This window comes from Colobus angolensis, unplaced genomic scaffold (assembly GCF_000951035.1).
Source record: "Colobus angolensis palliatus isolate OR3802 unplaced genomic scaffold, Cang.pa_1.0 Scaffold147, whole genome shotgun sequence".
Taxonomy (NCBI): domain Eukaryota; kingdom Metazoa; phylum Chordata; class Mammalia; order Primates; family Cercopithecidae; genus Colobus; species Colobus angolensis.
This window is the reverse complement of record NW_012114566.1, coordinates 5,905,023-5,923,829: the sequence shown is the minus strand read 5'-3', so window position 1 is coordinate 5,923,829 and position 18,807 is coordinate 5,905,023. Positions and strand designations below refer to the sequence as shown.

General features: G+C 37.2%; 1 protein-coding gene across 1 annotated transcript in view; it reads right to left on the bottom strand.

Annotated features, from left to right (window-relative positions):
• ARHGAP15 (Rho GTPase activating protein 15) overlaps window positions 1–18,807 on the bottom strand; it is a 630,040-nt gene that overhangs the window by 538,804 nt on the left and 72,429 nt on the right. The window contains exons 3-4 of the mRNA XM_011935698.1: window positions 16,005–16,073; window positions 1,775–1,836 (exon numbers count right to left, since the gene is read on the bottom strand). Coding sequence (XP_011791088.1) covers window positions 1,775–1,836; window positions 16,005–16,073 — 131 coding nt within the window. The remainder of the gene's footprint in view (window positions 1–1,774; window positions 1,837–16,004; window positions 16,074–18,807) is intronic.

Genomic DNA, 18,807 nt, shown 5'->3' with positions numbered 1-18,807 from the left:
AATAAAACAGAGTACAAACACATGTTTATATGAATTTAACTGTAACACGGAAATTGTACGCAAACAGGACAGTAACAGCAAACAGAACAAAAACACAAAGTATACAGATTGATCAAAACTACCTAAAAACGTATTCATGTGAGTTGGCTGAGGGAAGGGACCTGCTCTTCTTCTCTTCTTCCTCTTAACACTGCCTTCTACATGTTATAAGTTTGGTTTGTGGAGGGGTTATGGGTAAGGATACTTTACAAAACCACACAGTAGAACCTCCTTCAGGTTTCTTGAAATTATTTCTTTTAGGATCTCCCCTACTTCCTTGCATGAGGTTAGAGGGTGGACCTGACCAACGCTGTCACCTTTATTCTCCTACCAAGCTCTAGTGGAGGGCTGAACTGACTAACTTAGATAATTTTGAAGAAATTCTTTATTCCACATGGCTGGTGAGGGAAGAAAGGTTCATGACTTACTCATCTTGGGGAGAGGCATCATTGTACCCTCCACACTCCTTCTTGAGTTGATCATGTCATGATAAGGTTTAGGGGAAAGGAGAGCACTCAAGCTGGGCTACTCAAGACTTCCTCCTGTTGTTCCTTCAGAACCCGATTCTCTAAGCCCAATTCACCACTGGGGAAGGAACTAGCCAAGCCTCCTAAAGCAACTTTGCATTTGATCTTGTCTCCTGTGCATCTGTCTCCTGAACCCTTCAAGGGAGGGTGGCTGCAGGGCCACTTCAGAAAAATAGTCCAGGCAAAGATTTAAGGCCCTGTCCACTATCCCAGAATCAGACACAATATGGAGAGAAAATAGAGCTTGTTATTTACAACCGAAATAGCTATTTTAAGTGGTGAAATTGTGGATGATTCCCCCCACAACCAATTTCACTTTGTTTAAATAAATATATAGAAAATTCGTTATAGCCATTAAACAAAAGCAGACTTTATTCTCTAGTGTTGACCAGGGTGTCATTCTAGTAATGAATTGTATTATACAACTAACAGGTGTCCCATTGTGTAGCTAATTAGCACATTTATCCTATATAATTTTAATTGTTAGTAATACATTTAAGAGTAAATGCCTTGCATCTCAATTTGAGCATTTTCTACAAATTTGGTAGCTTGCGTATCATCCAGCACAAAGCTAAGTATGTAACAGAACCAATATGAGAAATAGCAAAAATTCTAAAATGGAGGTGATTATTTCTAAACATACTGTATATACAACACAATTATCATCTTTCTTTAACCTCCTATCAACCATACTTTTTTTCTTCAAGATTTTTGTTGCTGTTGTTGTTGTCCGAAGAGTTCTTATTCCCTTTTCAAATTTGTCTCACCTCTGTATTTGTTACTTTTACTTTATCAATTTCTATTTTGAGCTACAAAAGTAGTTCAAATCCTCCATCCTTCAAGAAATTACTCTCACAAGGTATTGTACGGAGACTTTCATATCTTGCAAATGAATGCATTCATTCTCTAATCTTTCAATCACAGAAATCACAATCCATTATCTTAATTATTTTCAGTGTTTTATGAGTTCAAGTCCAAGGAGGACAAAAAGCACCTCATTTATATATTCTGTTCAATAATATAGAATGTAGTTCCTTTCTTTAACAACTGTAATTACATTAAAAATAATGTTGATCATAGTGGTAGCAGAGGAGACTGTTCTTGTCTGGTACCATAGGGCCTTGCATCCCAAACAATAACAGTGGCACAAGTTGAGCATATGAAGAACCAGCATAGTTATATAAAAGTGAATTAAAGAATTTTGTTACCTTAGTTTCTTTCCTCCATCTGCAATTTTAGCTTTTTGCAGATAACCTTCTTTTTCAACCATCTGCAAGAAGAACGCAAATGTTAAAACTGTGACAAACTACTATGCATTGTTGGTTTGAATAAACCTATGCTTTTCAAGAGTCATTGCAGTGATGGAAGTTTTCAGTCTTAGAACTTTATTAATAATGCATGTATAGCTTATGGGAACTGCCTGCAAACTCATAGTCATTACAAGCTGTTACATATCTAAAAGATAGATTATGAAGAGGAATGTGAATGATTTGTTAGATAGTGATACACCTTTATTGACTTTGCTTTCTGGGCATTGAAGTCACTTGCTTAAAAAATTGATTACAAATGGTAAAAGAAAGACAAATTGAAAGCCTTCGTTTATTTTGCCAAGTATTCTTAGAAAAGTTCTTCTTCTCAAGCCTCCCTGTGTACCTTCTGAAGCCAGGATAAAGGAAGACCTCAGTGGGACCAGGTGACTGAGCTAGTTGAATCATGGAAGGGCATTTAAAATAGCAACATTTCATATATTCTGGTCAATTGCCAAGAGACCCTGTGGTAGCAGTATCTCATTGTCTTCTTCCATGATGTAGGATTGCTTCCTTTTACTATTTGCATATACTGTATTGGCTTTCATTTCTAATAGAGCTGCAAGTTTCTTAAAGGAAATTCAATAAGTCATTATAACTCTGCAGAAGTGTTTGTGGAGTTTTTGGCAAAATAAATTTGCACAATGCAAATTGTGATGTGTTGACTCCCTCCAAAGTCTATGCTAGGTATTTTAATTTCTTAGCATCCTATTTCTACCCTCCTCTGTCTGCCTCACATGCCCCATCCCAAGTCATTAGCCTTCATCTTTCACTCTTAGTGAATTGCGCACACCCTTCGCCCTGACCTGCCTAGTATCAGAGGACCACGCTCCCTCAGTGCTACCCCATGTTATCCCCCCAGCTGAAATAGTCCACCATGACCATGTCTTCATCTCACAAAAGTCTTAAGTATGCTTAATCTACTTCAAAATTAAATTAGTAAAACCCGGTGTGGTGGCAAGTGCCTATAATCACAGCTATGTGGGAGGTTGGGGTGGGAGAATCCATTGGTCCTAGGAGTTTGACACCAGCCTGGGCAGCATAGCAAGAACCCCGTCTCAAAAAGTAAATAAGCAGAAAACCAAATTTTAATGTGTATTTTTTTATTAGAGGGTCTTTCCATGATTTCTGCTATCTCTTTTAGGTGCACTATCCTATATCTCCATTTTCAGTTTGCCATTATCACTGTGACAGCACATATGAGATCATGTTGTAAATGTCTGCTTATTTGTCTGTGCTTGCACGCAAATGATGTGCCGTGAGTCCATCAAAGGCAAAAACACTGTGTACCTTTTACACCTGCATTCCTAGCTTCTGGAATATTTTGGTAGTACCAATAGTCAAAATAATAAAATTGTTTGAACTAATAAGTAAATGAATGAATATTTAAATGTTTATTTAAATATTTATAGTAAACTGGGTAAGCCAAAAAATTTATCTTCAATATTACAAGTGAAAGGAAGAGATATTTAGAGGTAAACAAGTTGTTCCAAATCACGAAAATTTCACTGGTTAAATGTCTACTCTGATATAGGTGAGAGTTTTTCTGCCTTGTTTTATTCCTAATACATAGCACAGGACTTAGTTTTAAAATGCATTTGATGAATACATTTTTGACTAAATAAATAATGATAGAGATAATAATGATGATGATTTATGCAAAAGATAGCAAAATGTTTTTTACTTATCTCCATATCCAGAAAGTTTCTTTTACTTCACCATGCTTTCCACAAGTCTAAAGCATCTAAGGAAGCTTTCTTGGATAATTTTGAGAACCATGGTATTCACTGGTGCCTTTTTGTTTTTGTATTTGTATACATCTATTCATTTGCTTTTTCCACATTTTATTCTATGTATACTGTCCCTTTTTCTTGATGCCAGGGAATTTTATTTGTCTACCTCGTAAAACCCATATAATAAATGTAGTGTTTACCTCTGGGTATCATTGGTATCCACAAATGTTTGGAAGAAAGATGTTTTCAATAGCAATTAGCACCACAGAGAAGGTCCCTTTCTTTAGGAATGCATACTGAGAAATTTTGTTACGTAACCATAGAAAAATGTACTGTTTTATTTAAGCTTTCTTCTGATTAACAGTAACCCCAAAACCTGGATTTTATCTACCAAAAAACTACAAAACCTATCAACCCATCACAAAAATTGATGCATGTGTTCTCAGCTAAAAATATAGCCCCAGTTGTTTTTTCCAAAAATTCACAAAAGACCCCTCGGTAGACATTTGCTACCCACAAAGATAAATTATTGATGAAAATTTCTCTAAAAGAGATAGGAAATGTGAAAGGAAAAAGTTAATACTCTTACAGGGAGAAATCAACAAAAATGGGTTCAAGGTGTACATAATAGAATTCTCTTTCCTTGAATACATAAGTAATATTTCCTCAGACACTGCAGGACTTTTCCCGGAATACTTGAGATTGATGCCAAGGGCTGGATTTCTCAAGTTAAGACTCAATAAATGTGACATGAATGTCGTCAATGACTGAGTCAGTTCCATGGTCTTGGATCAATGCAATAGACTTTTCAGGAATGACCATACAGAGGTCTCAGGAAAAATGAGGAAGAATCGAATAGCAAGTTAGTTACTTCTCTTACATCATTTTCCAAAGTCCAGGCTGCCTTCCATGTCATTAGAAGAAGCTAATAATGCTTCTGCTATGTTCTATTACCTACTACACTTGCTACCACCATGCATATTTGTTAAATGTTTACATGCACATTTCTACATGTAGTATATCTATGTCCTACCCCTGTGCACACATTCTCACTTCAGAGATCAGGTGTTTATTTTCCTTCATCTTCTTTATTTTATTTGTTTTGAGATAGAGTTTCGCTGTTGTTGCCTGGGCTAGAGTGCAATGGCGTGATCTCAGCTTACCGCAACCTCCGCTTCCCGGGTTCAAACAGTTCTCCTGCCTCAGCCTCCCGAGTAGCTGGGATTATAGGCATGTGCCACCATGCCCGGCTAATTTTGTATTTTCAGTAGAGACAGTGTTTCTCAATGTTGGTCAGGCTGGTCTCGAACTCCCGACCTCAGGTGATCCACCCATCTCGGCCTCCCAAAGTGCTGGGATTACAGGCATGAGCCACCGCACCCGGCCCTTTCATTGTCTTTTTCATACTTGAGGTACACTTAATTCATTCTTTTCAACACATTTTTAATAACACTTCTTTCCTCTAAATGCCAGCTTTTCTGCTTACAATAGAGCTGCAAAGATTAACAGGACAATTTTAATCCTCTTGAGGCTTAAACTCCTGGGAGTTCATTCTCAAGATACTCCTGCTCCTCTTTTTGGGGGACTGGATACCATGCCCCACTTAAATCATCTCGCAGACTCAGGCCATCTTGTAGCCCAGATAGAAAATTCCAATTATGCTTTCTGCACTGAAAGCACTGCATTCATTGTAAAAGGTCTCATGCTGGCAAGTGAAGCTTCCATGACGTACGATTAATTACTTTACTATTCCTTGTCATCATAGTTTGAAATACGTCACCATGTTTCAGGCACCAGGAATCAATTATTCTGCGAGTATCATAGTGTATGGAAAGAAGTATTAGGGCAAGCAGAAGATTGCTATGCATTTTGCATGTGGGTTTATATATGATACTGTATTGATTACACTAATAATGATTCCTACTCAATGTTAATCCCATGGTTTGAAGGAACAATGATCTATAAATTCCAGTTGAGCATGCTGGTCATCTAGAGCTCAGATAGTCTTGTCTCCAGTAATTTACAAAATTACTTACAGCTTTAGGTCTAAGTTTAGGATACTACATGCCAAATTCTAGGCCGAATTGAAGTTCTTTAAAGTAGTAGCAGTCCCTAACTATGTGTACTTAAGAAATGTCAACCAATCTTTAGATGTTAAATCTGGCTTCTTGAGCTATTTGTCCAATGTTCCTTAGAAGCCCTATTTAACACTAAATGGTTGGAAAGATCAGCAATTTGTTCAGATTGGATGCCAGCCAGTCTGCAAGCATTGAGGAAGTGCTCGGCAGAAACAGCCGTGCTGCGATACAGATGAGAAGAATGAATGGCAGTGGGATGCCCAGATAGCACCTGTTTATCAACCTATGTTGGAGGTGATAGACAAGACAGCAGAGCAGAAGACAACCTTTGATTAATGGTAACAATCATGGCAGAAAGACTAGCCTGTAAACTGTACATACAGACACTGTAGTTTTGTTTTGTTTTGTTTTGTTTCTTGTGAGAAGGCTTCATGTTGCTCTCAGATACAGTTGCAAATAATAGATTTTCATCTACACCATTACACCAAAGGGTTCTGTTAAAATAACCCTTTCTGTTTATAAATGGAAATAAACTTAATCTACAACTTTTACCAGATTTTGATGAGAAGGGTTTGACTTTTAACACCAGAACCACATGTCCCTTATGCCTCATAACATTTTCTCTGCTGATGTATTTAAGTTATTGTTCTCTTCCCCTTTGTTCTGAGAATGTGCTCATTGGCAACCATCTGAATCCTAATTCAGCTTCCTAGGTCCTTCGACATAGAAAGTGGGTGTCTTAAATAGTATCAGAATATTCCCTATTATGTACTGTGAGATGGACTCAAGGGATCATCATCTCAGTAAACACTAACAATGATGATAAATATGATTTTTTTCTGGATCCACAATGCTGAGACAGGCCCCAGCTCTAAACTGAGATGATCCCTTTAAAGTAGCATCACCCTATGAAACCTTCTGTGTGACTGACTGACCTCTCTCTACAAGAACTCTGCATCATCCCTCTATAACTACAACCCCGGGCCACTATAATTATCAAGCAGATTTAGCATTTAATTATTTTCCTATTTAATAATGAGGCAGCTGCTATACTTTCTCTGAACTTTTAATAGATCATAGTACTTTGCTGTTAATCTTGTCTGTTTCAATGATTTCTATTAAAGAGCACAGAATGAGGACACATTTGATTACATTATTTTACCCTCAAATGATGCTTCACTTTCCTTCTTAAATCCCCCCCACCCCTGCCATTTTTTACTTCTCCACTATCCATAGAAATACCTACCCTATCTGTCTTTCTTTTTTCTATTGCTTTTATTATTATTTTTTACTTTGTTTTTAGGTTGCACTCTTTCTCTTTGGAACTCATTGCTTACATTTTCTTCCCAATATTCACTTGTTCTTATACTGGCTCTGCTATTCATGCTATATTTGATTTGCTCATTATCAGTGAACTCACAGTGGGCATAATCCATTAAGAACAGAATCAAAAGCAGAAAAAATACCTTAAAACTCCAGCTTATCTGTACATCATATAAAGTACTAATAGTTTTTAAACATTTTAAAAAGTCTTAATTTTAGAACTGCCTTAAATACAGCTCAAGAAGGAAATATTATGCCTTTAGAGATTCAGTAAGATGTTTTTGTCTGATGTAAATACATAATTTACTGTGTGTGCACATTTTTAAGAAGTGGTAAACCAAATATCTAAAGTTGGATGCAATGATTGCATGTGAAGAGGAGTGGAAGAAAAGCAAAGAAGAATGGTTCTGGGTCATACATGAGTGGTGTCCAGAAAGAAGTTACCAGGAATTCTCAAAGAGGTCCTTGATAAGCAGGTTTGATTTCAGCATGAAATTTGATTTCAGGGTTAGGCATGGTTTACTCATTTCAACTTACTTACATTCTTTAATACGTTTGTTGAGCAATGCTTTCATGGGTAACCTCCCTCTCTTTCTCTCACTTAGGATAAGACAACATGTCCAGCTTTGGGATTATGCTGAATGTCTTAAACCATTTTTCAAATGTTAGGTTTGGCAAAGCACATATTATGTTTTGCCAAGTGCTTTTCCCCATCATGTTAAACCTCTGTGTATTTCAAGGGAAATTTTATCTGCATGTCTCTGATTTATTCACCCCTAACTTATCAAAATGTCATTTTGAAAATGCTGTTATTTGATGTTTAAGAGCCCCCATAAGACTTTTTTTCTGAATCTTTCATCTGGCAACCAGTGTGTTTCATTTGGTCACCACCAAGGAATCCAGGTTCTGTTTGGGAAATGGGCTGAGGAAGGCACCCCGTTTGTATCTCAAGAACTTTCTTCAGTCTTCTGGAGACTTTTATTATAGCTCGCCTCTCCCTCCCTCATGCAGCACCCAACTTCCACCCACCATCGCTCTCTCTTCTTCTCCCCTGAATTCTATTTCTCTGTGTCTTTGATGTAAATACGTTCCTCGTTCTTTGCCTGTCATTGGACTTCAGTGAGAATGGCCTTCCTGGTTACTGTCTGGGCAACTTATTAGTGTAATTCAATTTCTGTGTTATAACCTAATTTCAGTCTAGGCAGTGGGGAAGAAAGGATTGCTCAATGTTAATAGCCTTTATTGTTGCTGTTGTGTGTGTTCTTTTTCTCTACTCTATAGTTAAATGGATTTCAAATGTGGGGCTGGATGGGAGAGGTATTGTCATTTGTTTCTGTGTTCAATGGTTTCTGAACTTCTTAACATCACTTCAAGGCCCTTTGCAATCTGGGCACTGCCTCTCTCTCAAAACCCGTGACTCTTTTCCCTTGTTCATGATATTCTGGCTGCTGTGGAATTCTTGCAGTTTTTCAGGTGTAACAACTTTGTTCCGACCTGGTGACCTTTGCACTTGTTTCTTTCTGCTTCAACATTCTTCTTTCTTCTAGTTCTTTGCTTGGCAAACTCCATCAATCTTGCAAAATCTTAAGTTAACTGGCCATTTCAAAGAATCCACGTATGACTACTTAATCCAGTATAGGTTCTCACAGAAACTTGTTTTTCTTTCATCATAGCACATTTTGTAATTTGCACTTATAGAATTATGCCTTTCTTTATTTAACACTTCTGTTCATCCCTAGACTGAACGCTTCTCTAGAAAAGGCCATGGCCAGTTAGCAATTATCACATATTCCTAGCCTAGCACAGTGAAGGCCTCAACAAATACTTGAATTAATATACTCAACAAATACTTGAATTGAGAAAAGGAAAGGGATATGAAATAATGGAAACTTAGAAATGGTTTCTATTACCATTATTAAATTATATAACTTATTATTGTTACATAACTCATTATTAACAGCTTGAAGATCTGGAAGGATATTTCAGAAAACCTAATTTTGTCTTACCCAAGTAGACTTTTGAAAGACTAAAGAGCTTTTGGAGTTTTTCAGCAGTTTAAGGAAAGCCCAGCTTGATCAATAGAATTATTCCCCCAAAGTCTCTGTCCTTTGTTTTAAAATGAGAAAACACTGTATTCTCACAATGTCTTTCATGCTCAAAGACCTCACAAGTATTAATTAATCCACAAAAAGATATCTGGCTCCAAAAGGTAGAATCTGGGACTTAAGGTTTATCTGCAAAAGCCTGCTTTGCCCCCAAGCCATGGCAACTTCCTGAGCTCTGTCCTCAAAATCCTCCTAGCTCAGGAGGTAGCAGATGATTCTGTAAAACCTGCCACAGGCTTTTGACTCCTGCAGGGTTATCCATAGACATGTCTTACACTCTGTTGATAAAAATAAACAAGATAAAGATTTAACATGTTATAAACAGGGTTCTTTTTCTTGCTCATTTCTTTAGGGGGAAAAGAAAAAGTACCCTGAAAATAATTAGGTCTCATGAACAGTTATAATAGAGAATATACAAGATCAGGAAACAAATGCATATTGACAGATTTGATGATTCATGTACAAAACTGTTGCACTATTATAGCACTTTCTAAGCAACCACACTGATTCTCAGGAAATGATTTCCGTCTCTTCTACTGAAATCCTATGGATTTACATACATGTGGCATAAATAACGTCTTTCGTCAGTGAACCGGGTAGTTTCCACCCTGAAATTTTAGATTCAGATTAGGAATGTATTTTGGCCAATATTCAAAAGAAATAAATGCTTTGTTCTGTTTAACTATGCTGCTCGCAATCTATTTTCTTAAAAGGAACATTAAGAAAGGGAGCATGACTCCCAAAGGGTGTTAGCCTCTATGAGAGCATCCAAAATGGCAGATTTCATTTTACAAAGTGAATAATTGTTCTACAATATGGTAGACCTAATAAATTTGGCCCAAAGCCAAGGTCTCTCATGTTTCCTGGAGAATGTTGAGTAGAGTTATCTGAATATGAGATATAAAGGAAATGAGATTTATATATCCCAACATTTTAGAAATAAATATGCCTGAAGATCCATACGGTAGAGATGATGGATAATAACACCAGTGGAAAGAATGTCATTAATTCTCAGAAACATTTTCCTGTATATTATTTCATATATAATAGCTCATCCTGGTAGGTACGGCCAAGGAAACTACTGCCAGGACTCCTGGATGACTCTGGAAACCACCCTAAGGCATGGTGGAAGTGAGGAAAGTTGGAGAGATGAAAGTAGGGAACATACCAGAGTGTGGAAAGAGTAAGTGAGTCCTGATAAAAAGAACACAGTATCAGATTAATCAGATGTAAATAAAACTTCATAGGTTCTGAAAAAATAATTAAAGTGTCAGTGTGAACAATAATGAATGGCCTGTAATTAATCAGATTTTCTCTCTGGGGAAATGGGTGATTACTGGGGCATTGCTCATCAATATAGATAATTCATAAATAAGAATTTGGGATGAAGATAACGTTTCTGCCTTTAAAATAACACTAAGTAAGAAATTCAATTCAAGTAGAGATTGATGGATAAAAGTTGAATGTTATCCATGTTCACAAGACACAGCAAGATAAGCGCTCAAAGAGATGATCCAGGAAAACCCAAGTCAAGACTAGGAAGTAAGCTGATTGGTAGTTCCAAAACTTTTTAGAACTAGTGGCACTGTGTGTGTGAGAGAGTATGTGTGTGTGTGTGTGTGTGAATGAGAGAGGGAGAGAAAGAAGGAAAAAGAGAGAACAGAAAAATATACAGATATGCAGCAAAAAAGAGTGAGATAAGTTGCAAGGTAAAAAACTTAAAAATTATTGTTTTTGCTTCTGTTTAGCAGAACTTCCCAATGTTACCTTTCCAAGGTCATTGGGGCTAAAATAGAGTATTGGGCAAATAGATCTATTATCTATTACTGTATTGTCTATAATTAGTAATATTCAAAGTGAGTTTCATTTATTTAGAACTGAGGCTGCAGAGAAACCCTGCTATATGCAAGTAAATCAACAAATAGCCTTAAGTGTAGGCAGGAAAATTAAGAAAACTATTTCCGAATATTCTAATGGTTCTTCTGATATTAGTTTATACTTGGTATAGTGGCATAGAAAATTCACAATTAAAAATTATATAATAATTTTTGATTAATTTTCTAAATAACCATAATTTGGATTATATATATATTATAATTTTTATGTAAAAATCTTTGGGGCACATTTTTGCACTGTTGAAATATAAGTGCATATATATTTTATGTATAAACATACAGACAAACACAAACACAGACATTTACTGAGCTCCATTTTCAGCCTAACTTTTGCCGTGTTTCATGAACTACTTCAGAGCAAACTTTTTATGCGTTATTTTTACAGAATAATCCAGCTTTTTATAATTATTTGTGTACTTTATTTTCTGTGTAATCCAAATTTATTTAAAATAAAACCAAACAAATAAATCATTTATTTTCCTATTTATTGGAGAATTACAGTGTGCCAGCCTTTATATGATGAAGTCTTAATAGTAAAACAATAAATAAGACATAGTCCTCCCTTCAAATAGCTTATAGCTCAGTAACAGCAATAAAGGAAATAGGCAATTTTAGTGCGATGGGGCTGGAATAGAGTCCAGACCCAGCTGCTATTGAGAGACAGATCAAAGAAGGGCTACTAATTCAAATGTAAGGAATTAGAGAAATCCTTCCTAGAGAAAATGCTAAGTTGAGATCCACGTAATTAATTTTGAAAACAATATACTAATATATCTAATTATGTTGAAAAAATGGCTTTCACTACAAATGTTAGGCATATATTTATTAATATCTGCCACTAGCAACATTGTTTTAATAAACTTCTAATTTCTTATTACGTCAATTCACAAACATGTCTTTCCTGAACAAGTACTAGTACCAAAAGCAATCTAAGTAGAAGTACGATATAATAAAGAAAATACAAGTCATGGCCTCTAACTTCAAGACATTTACAATCCAGCCATGGAACAAGTCTATTACCTATGAAATAAGAGTGAACAATACAAAGCAATGCATGAACATGTGCTGGGATGAAAGGACTATAATTGCTACAGGAAATCCAAGCTCCTTCAGGGTAACAGCCGTGTCTTAATCACGTTACTACTCCTGGCTTGAGGGTATGTGTTTGAGAGAGGATAATAAATAACATAAATTGGGGACCATGATGCTATAGAAAATTTGAAAATGAAATAATGAAAGTGCTATTGAAAGAAGGTTGCTCTGGAATTGCTGCCTAGGATCAGTGGCGGGGATGGGAGAGTACGATAAGGTCAGAAGCACTTCAAGGCTTGGGTGAGGGTTTGGGGGTGCACAAGGAGAAGCATATGGGCACCACAACCATTGAGGAGAAATTTCATCAGAAAATGATGACTTATCCAAAGGGCCAGGGAGAAAATAAAGAACATAAAGAAAATGTGTTCTAATCCTAGATACATGCTTGCTACTAATAGAGATGGGCTCAGTGGAAAGAGGGAATCAGTTTGGGAAGGCACTGATGAAGGGTTTAACTTGGGGGATTTCATTTCTATAATGACAGAGACACGACATCCTAGAACAAATGACTAATTTACACTCAGAGATATAGGATAAGAAAAAGGAGAGAAAGTATGCAAGCGTAGACCTGTGTAATACAAGCTTGGAAGTAAAAACAAAGACCATTAAATTTTCATTATGCCTTCATTCAACACATATTTACTGAGTCCTTAACATGTTCTAGCAATGCTTGTAGTCATGGGAATGGAATAATGAACACAGGAGACAGTGTTCTTGCCCTCATAGAACTAAAATTCTAATGGGGTAACAAACTAACAAAAGCAAATGCTGTGGTATGCCATCTGGTGGTAAGGTCTATAGAGTAAATTAAGGTAAGAGAGCAGTGTGGATGGAAATGGTGTGGTTTCTTGTTTGTTCATTTGTAGGTTCCTTTCTGTTTTTTGTTTGTTTGTTTATCTCTCTCTGCACAATCTTGGCTTACTGCAACCTCCACCCCCAGGGTTCAAGCGATTCTCCTGCCTCAGCCTAACAAGTAGCTGGGACTACAGGTGAGTGCCACCACACCTGGCTAATTTTGTGTATTTTTAGTAAAGATGGGATTTTATCATGTTGGCCAGGCTGGTCTTGAACTCCTGACCGAAAATGAGCCCCTGCCTCGACCTCCCAAAGTGCTGAGATTACAGGCATGAGCCACCACACCTGCCCCCTCTGGGTTTTGTTTGTTTGTTTGTTTTTGTTTCATTATTTTTTTTAAGGGAGATTAGGGAAGACCTATGTAAAAAGGTGACATCAGAGCAGAGATGTGAAGCAAAGGAACATATGAGATATTCAAATTTCTGGGCACCATATAAATAAATAAAGAGATAGAGGCAAAAGCAGGTGGAATGGCCCTGCAGAGGTATCAGCTTCATTGGAGCAGGAGAGAGGAGAAGAAAGGGAGAGGTGAGACTGGGGAGATTGATGAATCTTCTAGGGCCTAGTGAACCACTGGATGTTTCTCAGCTTTTACCTGGGGTAGACTAAAAGCCAGGGAGGATTTTGAGTCAAGGAGTGATGTGAGATGGACCGAATGTTTATTTCCCCTTAAAATTCACATGTTGAAATCCTAAACTCCAGTGTAATGCTATTAGGAGTTAATTAGGTCATAAAGGTGGAGCTCTCATGAATAGGATTCACGGCTTTTTAAAAGGAACCCCGGCTCTCTTGCCCTCTTTTTGCCATGTGAGGATACAAGGAGAAGTCAGCTGTTTACAACCCAGAAGAGGGTCCTCGCCAGATCCTGACCAGAATGGAATGCTGATCTTGGACTTCCAGCCTCTAATCTATGAAAAACAAATTTCTGTTGTTTAAAAGCCACCTTGTCTGTGGTATCTGTTGTAGTAATAAACTAACTAATCTAAGTAATATAATCTAATTTACATTTTAACAGGATCACTCCTGCTGTTGTGTTGAAAATAAACAGTAGAAAGTGGAAGTGGGTAAACAGGGAGACTATTTCAACAAACTGGGTGATGGTAATGGTGGTTAGAAATGAACTGATTCTGGATGTATTTTGAACTAGAGCAAACTGGTTTCTTTGATGTTCATTTATGTTACAACAGAAACAAGGGAAGATGACTGTTAGTGTGTTGACTGAAGCACCTGGAGGAACGAAGTTAGCATCTGGTGAAATGGAGGAGACTTGTGAAATGGAGAACTGGTGTGGGCAAACATCGGCATCAGTTTCAGATATGCTACGTTTAGGATGTATATTAGAATTTTGTGTAAAAATGCCAGAATTTATAGTACTGAAGTTCAAAGCTGTGGTCTATGCTGGAAATAGAAATTTAAAAGTGGCTAGTGTTACATGGTCTGTAAAGCTACAACACTAAATGAGATGCCCTAGGGAATGATTATAGAGAGAAAAAATAAAAACTGAGTTCCAAAATGAAGAGGGACCAGTAAAGGGATTGAAAAGAGGTGGCTCTCCAGCTAATTGGAGAGTCATGAGAAAGTGGTTTACAGGTAGCCATGATAGGAAAATGTTTCTTTTTAATAAATAATTTAGATTCAGGGGATATATGTGCTTATTTGTTACATGGATATACTGCATACTGGTGGGAGTTGACCTTTTAGTGTACCCATTACCCAAATAGTGAGCATGGTACCCAATAGGCAATTGATTCAAGAAGAGAAATATCAATTGGGTTAAATGCTCAGATAGAACTACTGAAGAGAGAATTGAAAAGTTACTGATGGATTTAACAACATGGAGGTAATCGGTGACCTGGATAAGAGGTGAATGATTGCGATAAAAGCCTAAATAGAGTTGGTTCAAGAGACAAAGGAAGGGCAGAAATTAGAATTAGCAAATGTAGATAATTATTTTGAGAAATTCTTATCCCAAAGTAAAGCAGAGTGAGGAGAAATAGTTGGAGTGAAGATGTGGGATCTGGAACATGAAAAGTAATAGAAAACACGAACACTGAAGCAAAAAAAGAAATTATTTTTGGTGCTGAGGATGGGACATCCCAAAGACAACAGGGATGGAATAGCTAGAGATAGACAGGAATACAGTCATCGTGGTGCAATATCCTGTAAGCCAATAAGACTGGAAGCATATTGACCAATATGAAATATAGCAGGAAAGACAAGTCGAATGAGTATGGAGGAAAAGCATATTGTATTTATCAAAAAAGAGGTCATTAAAATAAAGAAGTATCAAAACATATCAGAAAGGTTGGTCTTATGTGTTTTTAAGATATCTATAATACTTTATTCATTTATGTTATTTATAATATTTCAGGTACTCTTTTACCCACTACGATACAACAATACAGAAAAAAATGGGAAAAAGTGCCATTCTTATGGCTGCTGAGTCTATTAATTGTTTTTGAAGACAACAACAACAATAACAAAAAAGACTATCAACATTTACAATAAGCCCCCCTGTAGTCTCTGATTCCTATTATTCACATCCTTTTGTAATCCTCTCCCCTTGTGTGAACTAGACTTCATGACTTACTTTTAACCAAAAGAATGTGGCAAATGTGATGGCATATTGCTTTTACAATTAGGTTACAAGAGATTTTGACTTCCATCTTGCTAGCAAACTCTCCCTCTTGCCTTCTCATCTTGGATGCTTTGAAAATGCAAGCTGTTATTTTGGAGAAATCTACGTGGCAAAGAAATAAGAACAGCCTTTGGCCAACATTCCTGGAAGAACTGAACCCAGCTAACAACCACATAAGTGAGCTTGAAAGCAGACCTTCCCCACACAAGCCTTCAGATGAGATCCCAATTCTGGCTGACACTTTTGTTGCAACGTTTTGAGAGACTCCAAGCTAGATCCCTCTACTAAGTGATGTCCCAGTTCCTGATCCACAGAAAAATGAAATAATAACCTAAGCTGTTCTAAGTTGCTGAGTTTTGTGGTGATTTACTTTGTATCAGTAGATGAAGAATATAATGACTTAACCACTCACCAACTGTTCCAATGGAGGAATGACATCTTTCAAGATATGCTGTGAATGATTCCTTCTGTGTCGGGATATCTGCAAATATATTGACATTGGATATTACTACATAATTTTTCTTAATAGAGTTTAGTAAGAATACACATAAAAATAACCTATTCAGTGTTATTCAAGCATGTGAATTAAGTAGACATAAAATGAGAAGTAAATGTTTTGGACATTGACTAAATTGAATAAAATATGTACTCAAAGATGGCTGGCTGCAACCACATCTCAAACCCAATTCTCTTCTTACCATGTAACCTTGACACCCCTTTCCTTCAAATGTTGGAGTCTGTGTTCTCTCATGTTAACCTGGGCAGAACTTATGCCTGCTTCAATCAAAAAGTTCAGCAGAAGTTCCACTCTATGACTTCAAAGATTGGAAAACAAAAATGTCATACATTCTCCTGTGTCCTCTGAGAACCCTCACTCTTGGAAAATATGTTGGAGGAAACCCAAATCACACCCACAGAGTGAGCACATGGAAAGCCTTATAGGTTTCCGATTGATAGAAAGGCTGAGGTTCCAGCAGACGACCAGCATCAACCACTAAGCTTGCCCTCTACCCTTCACAGGCTCTGGTGATCATCATTCTATTCCCTATCTCTATGATATCAATTGTTTTATAGCTCCCCCAAATGAGTGAGAACATGTGAAGTAAGAAATGATAAATGCTCAGGTTAATGGATACCCCAATTATCCTGATTTGATTATTACATATTATAGACCATGTTAAAACATCACACTACTCCATACATATATATACCCATTATGTACCCCTGATAATTAAAAAATAGAACATTAAATTTAAAAAGAGCCTTAGCCTGGACAACATAGTGAGACTCCAACTCTACAAAAAAAAAAAAAAATTTTTTTTAATTAGCTAGGCATGGTGGCACACACCTATAGTCAGTCCCTAGCTACCCCAGAGGCTCAAGTGGGAGAATCACTTGAGCCAGGATTTCGAGGCTGCAGTAAGTTATGATCAATACAACTGCACTCCAGCCTGGGCAACAGAGTGAGATCCCACTCTAAAAAATAAAATAAAATAAAATAAAGAACTCCCGGTGATTGCCTTTTGGCCATTGAGTTTCCCCCAACCTTCAAACTTCCCAGAAGAGACCTCAAATATATTGTCGGGTAGAAACAAGCTATTCTTGCTGTGCTTCATCTGAATTTTTGGCCAGACTCTAAGCATGATAAAAACATTGTTTCACACCTCTATGTTTCAAGGTGATTTGTAACTAGGACAAAATATTTCATATTGAAATGTTTTTGTTGATGATGTGAGCTCAGCTTTTTCAGAATCAACGTTCTATTAAGTCTCATGTCTTCTATTATTAACCAGATGTGTTTAAATATTCAAAAATCACACTTTCTTTATGTGCTTTTGGAACAAATTAAAAGAAATCTTAATGTTCTTTCCCCTGAAGAAGAATGAGAGACAGATTCTACAATGAAACAAAAAGAGAAAGGTAATTTACAATAAAATCTTATACTGTTTTATAATTTAATCAGAAGCTCTCATTAATATTGTTTCATATTTACATGGAGAGAGAGAGAAGGAAGGAAGAAGGGGCATGAGGAGGATGAGAAAGAGAGAGAGAAAGAGGGAGAGAGGGCAGTATAAGAAACTAAAGAAATAAAGTATGCCTGAGTACTATGTCTAGGAAAGGACTTTATTGTTTTTAGTTCTAGTAACTGGCACATGCAACTGACTGAAGGAATCAGATCAATGTCTGTGAAGATTTTGAGAGAATTGTTTTACCAAAAAAAAAAAAAAAATCAGAATCCTGGCCTAAAAACTCTATGACTCTATACAACTCTGGGGCCCCACATTTGCTCTATGAAAACTGGGTTATGAAGAAAGTAAAAATCTAAGGATATAATTCTCCCCAGTGTTCGCTTCACAGGTGGCCTATGGGAGATAATTGAGAAGGAAGAGACTTCAGAAAGCAGGGCGAGAAACCCTGGAGAACAATGGCCATGGGGAATTTCAGAAAGGAGAGCCGGGGACTGTCTCGACTTCTGGGGAAGTTGTCTCACAGAGCCTGACCAGTAGGATTTAATTATCATTTTGATCCAATGACTGTTGGCTGTTTACCTATTTTTTTCTTTTACAAATGAGAAAGGTTTTTGTTTGTTTTTCCCAGGTACCAAGTTATTGCTCCATTGTTGTCTATTTGATGCAGTGGGGAAAGTGGGAGAAAGAACTTATATCTCAAGCTCTAAATCACTTATCTGTGCTGTCTCCCCACTCCTCCCGCAAAACCTGGACTTTACGGAGAGAGCTGTTCATCACTAGAGATTCTGAAACTTGAGTTTGACGCTGTAACTGGATGGGACTTTAGGCTGTGTCCTTCAGGGAGGTGGATGGATGGATTGCTAAGTGCTGGGAAACAGGTGTAAATGGCTATATGGTGAAGGGTAGGGAGGGCTGAACGGCAGGCTGGCTGTTCACCAAAATTTCATCCTCTTTTCTAGATGCTACATTTCGCAGCCTGCCTTGCAGTTTGGAGTGGCCATGTGACTAGTTCAGACCAACGGATGTGAGCAGAAACAATGCCAGCCACTGCCTGGCTAAGGCTATTAACCAGCGAGTGTTTCCCTTCCATGTCCTCTCTTTCCTCATACCCTGGCTGGGAAAACAATGAACAAGGCCCTATGGAGGGATGAAGATGCAAGATGGAAGGAGTCTGGACTCTGAATCACCATGTGGGGAAAACCATACCTAGGCTAGTAAAACTCACTTTGTTTTCTTTAGTAAATT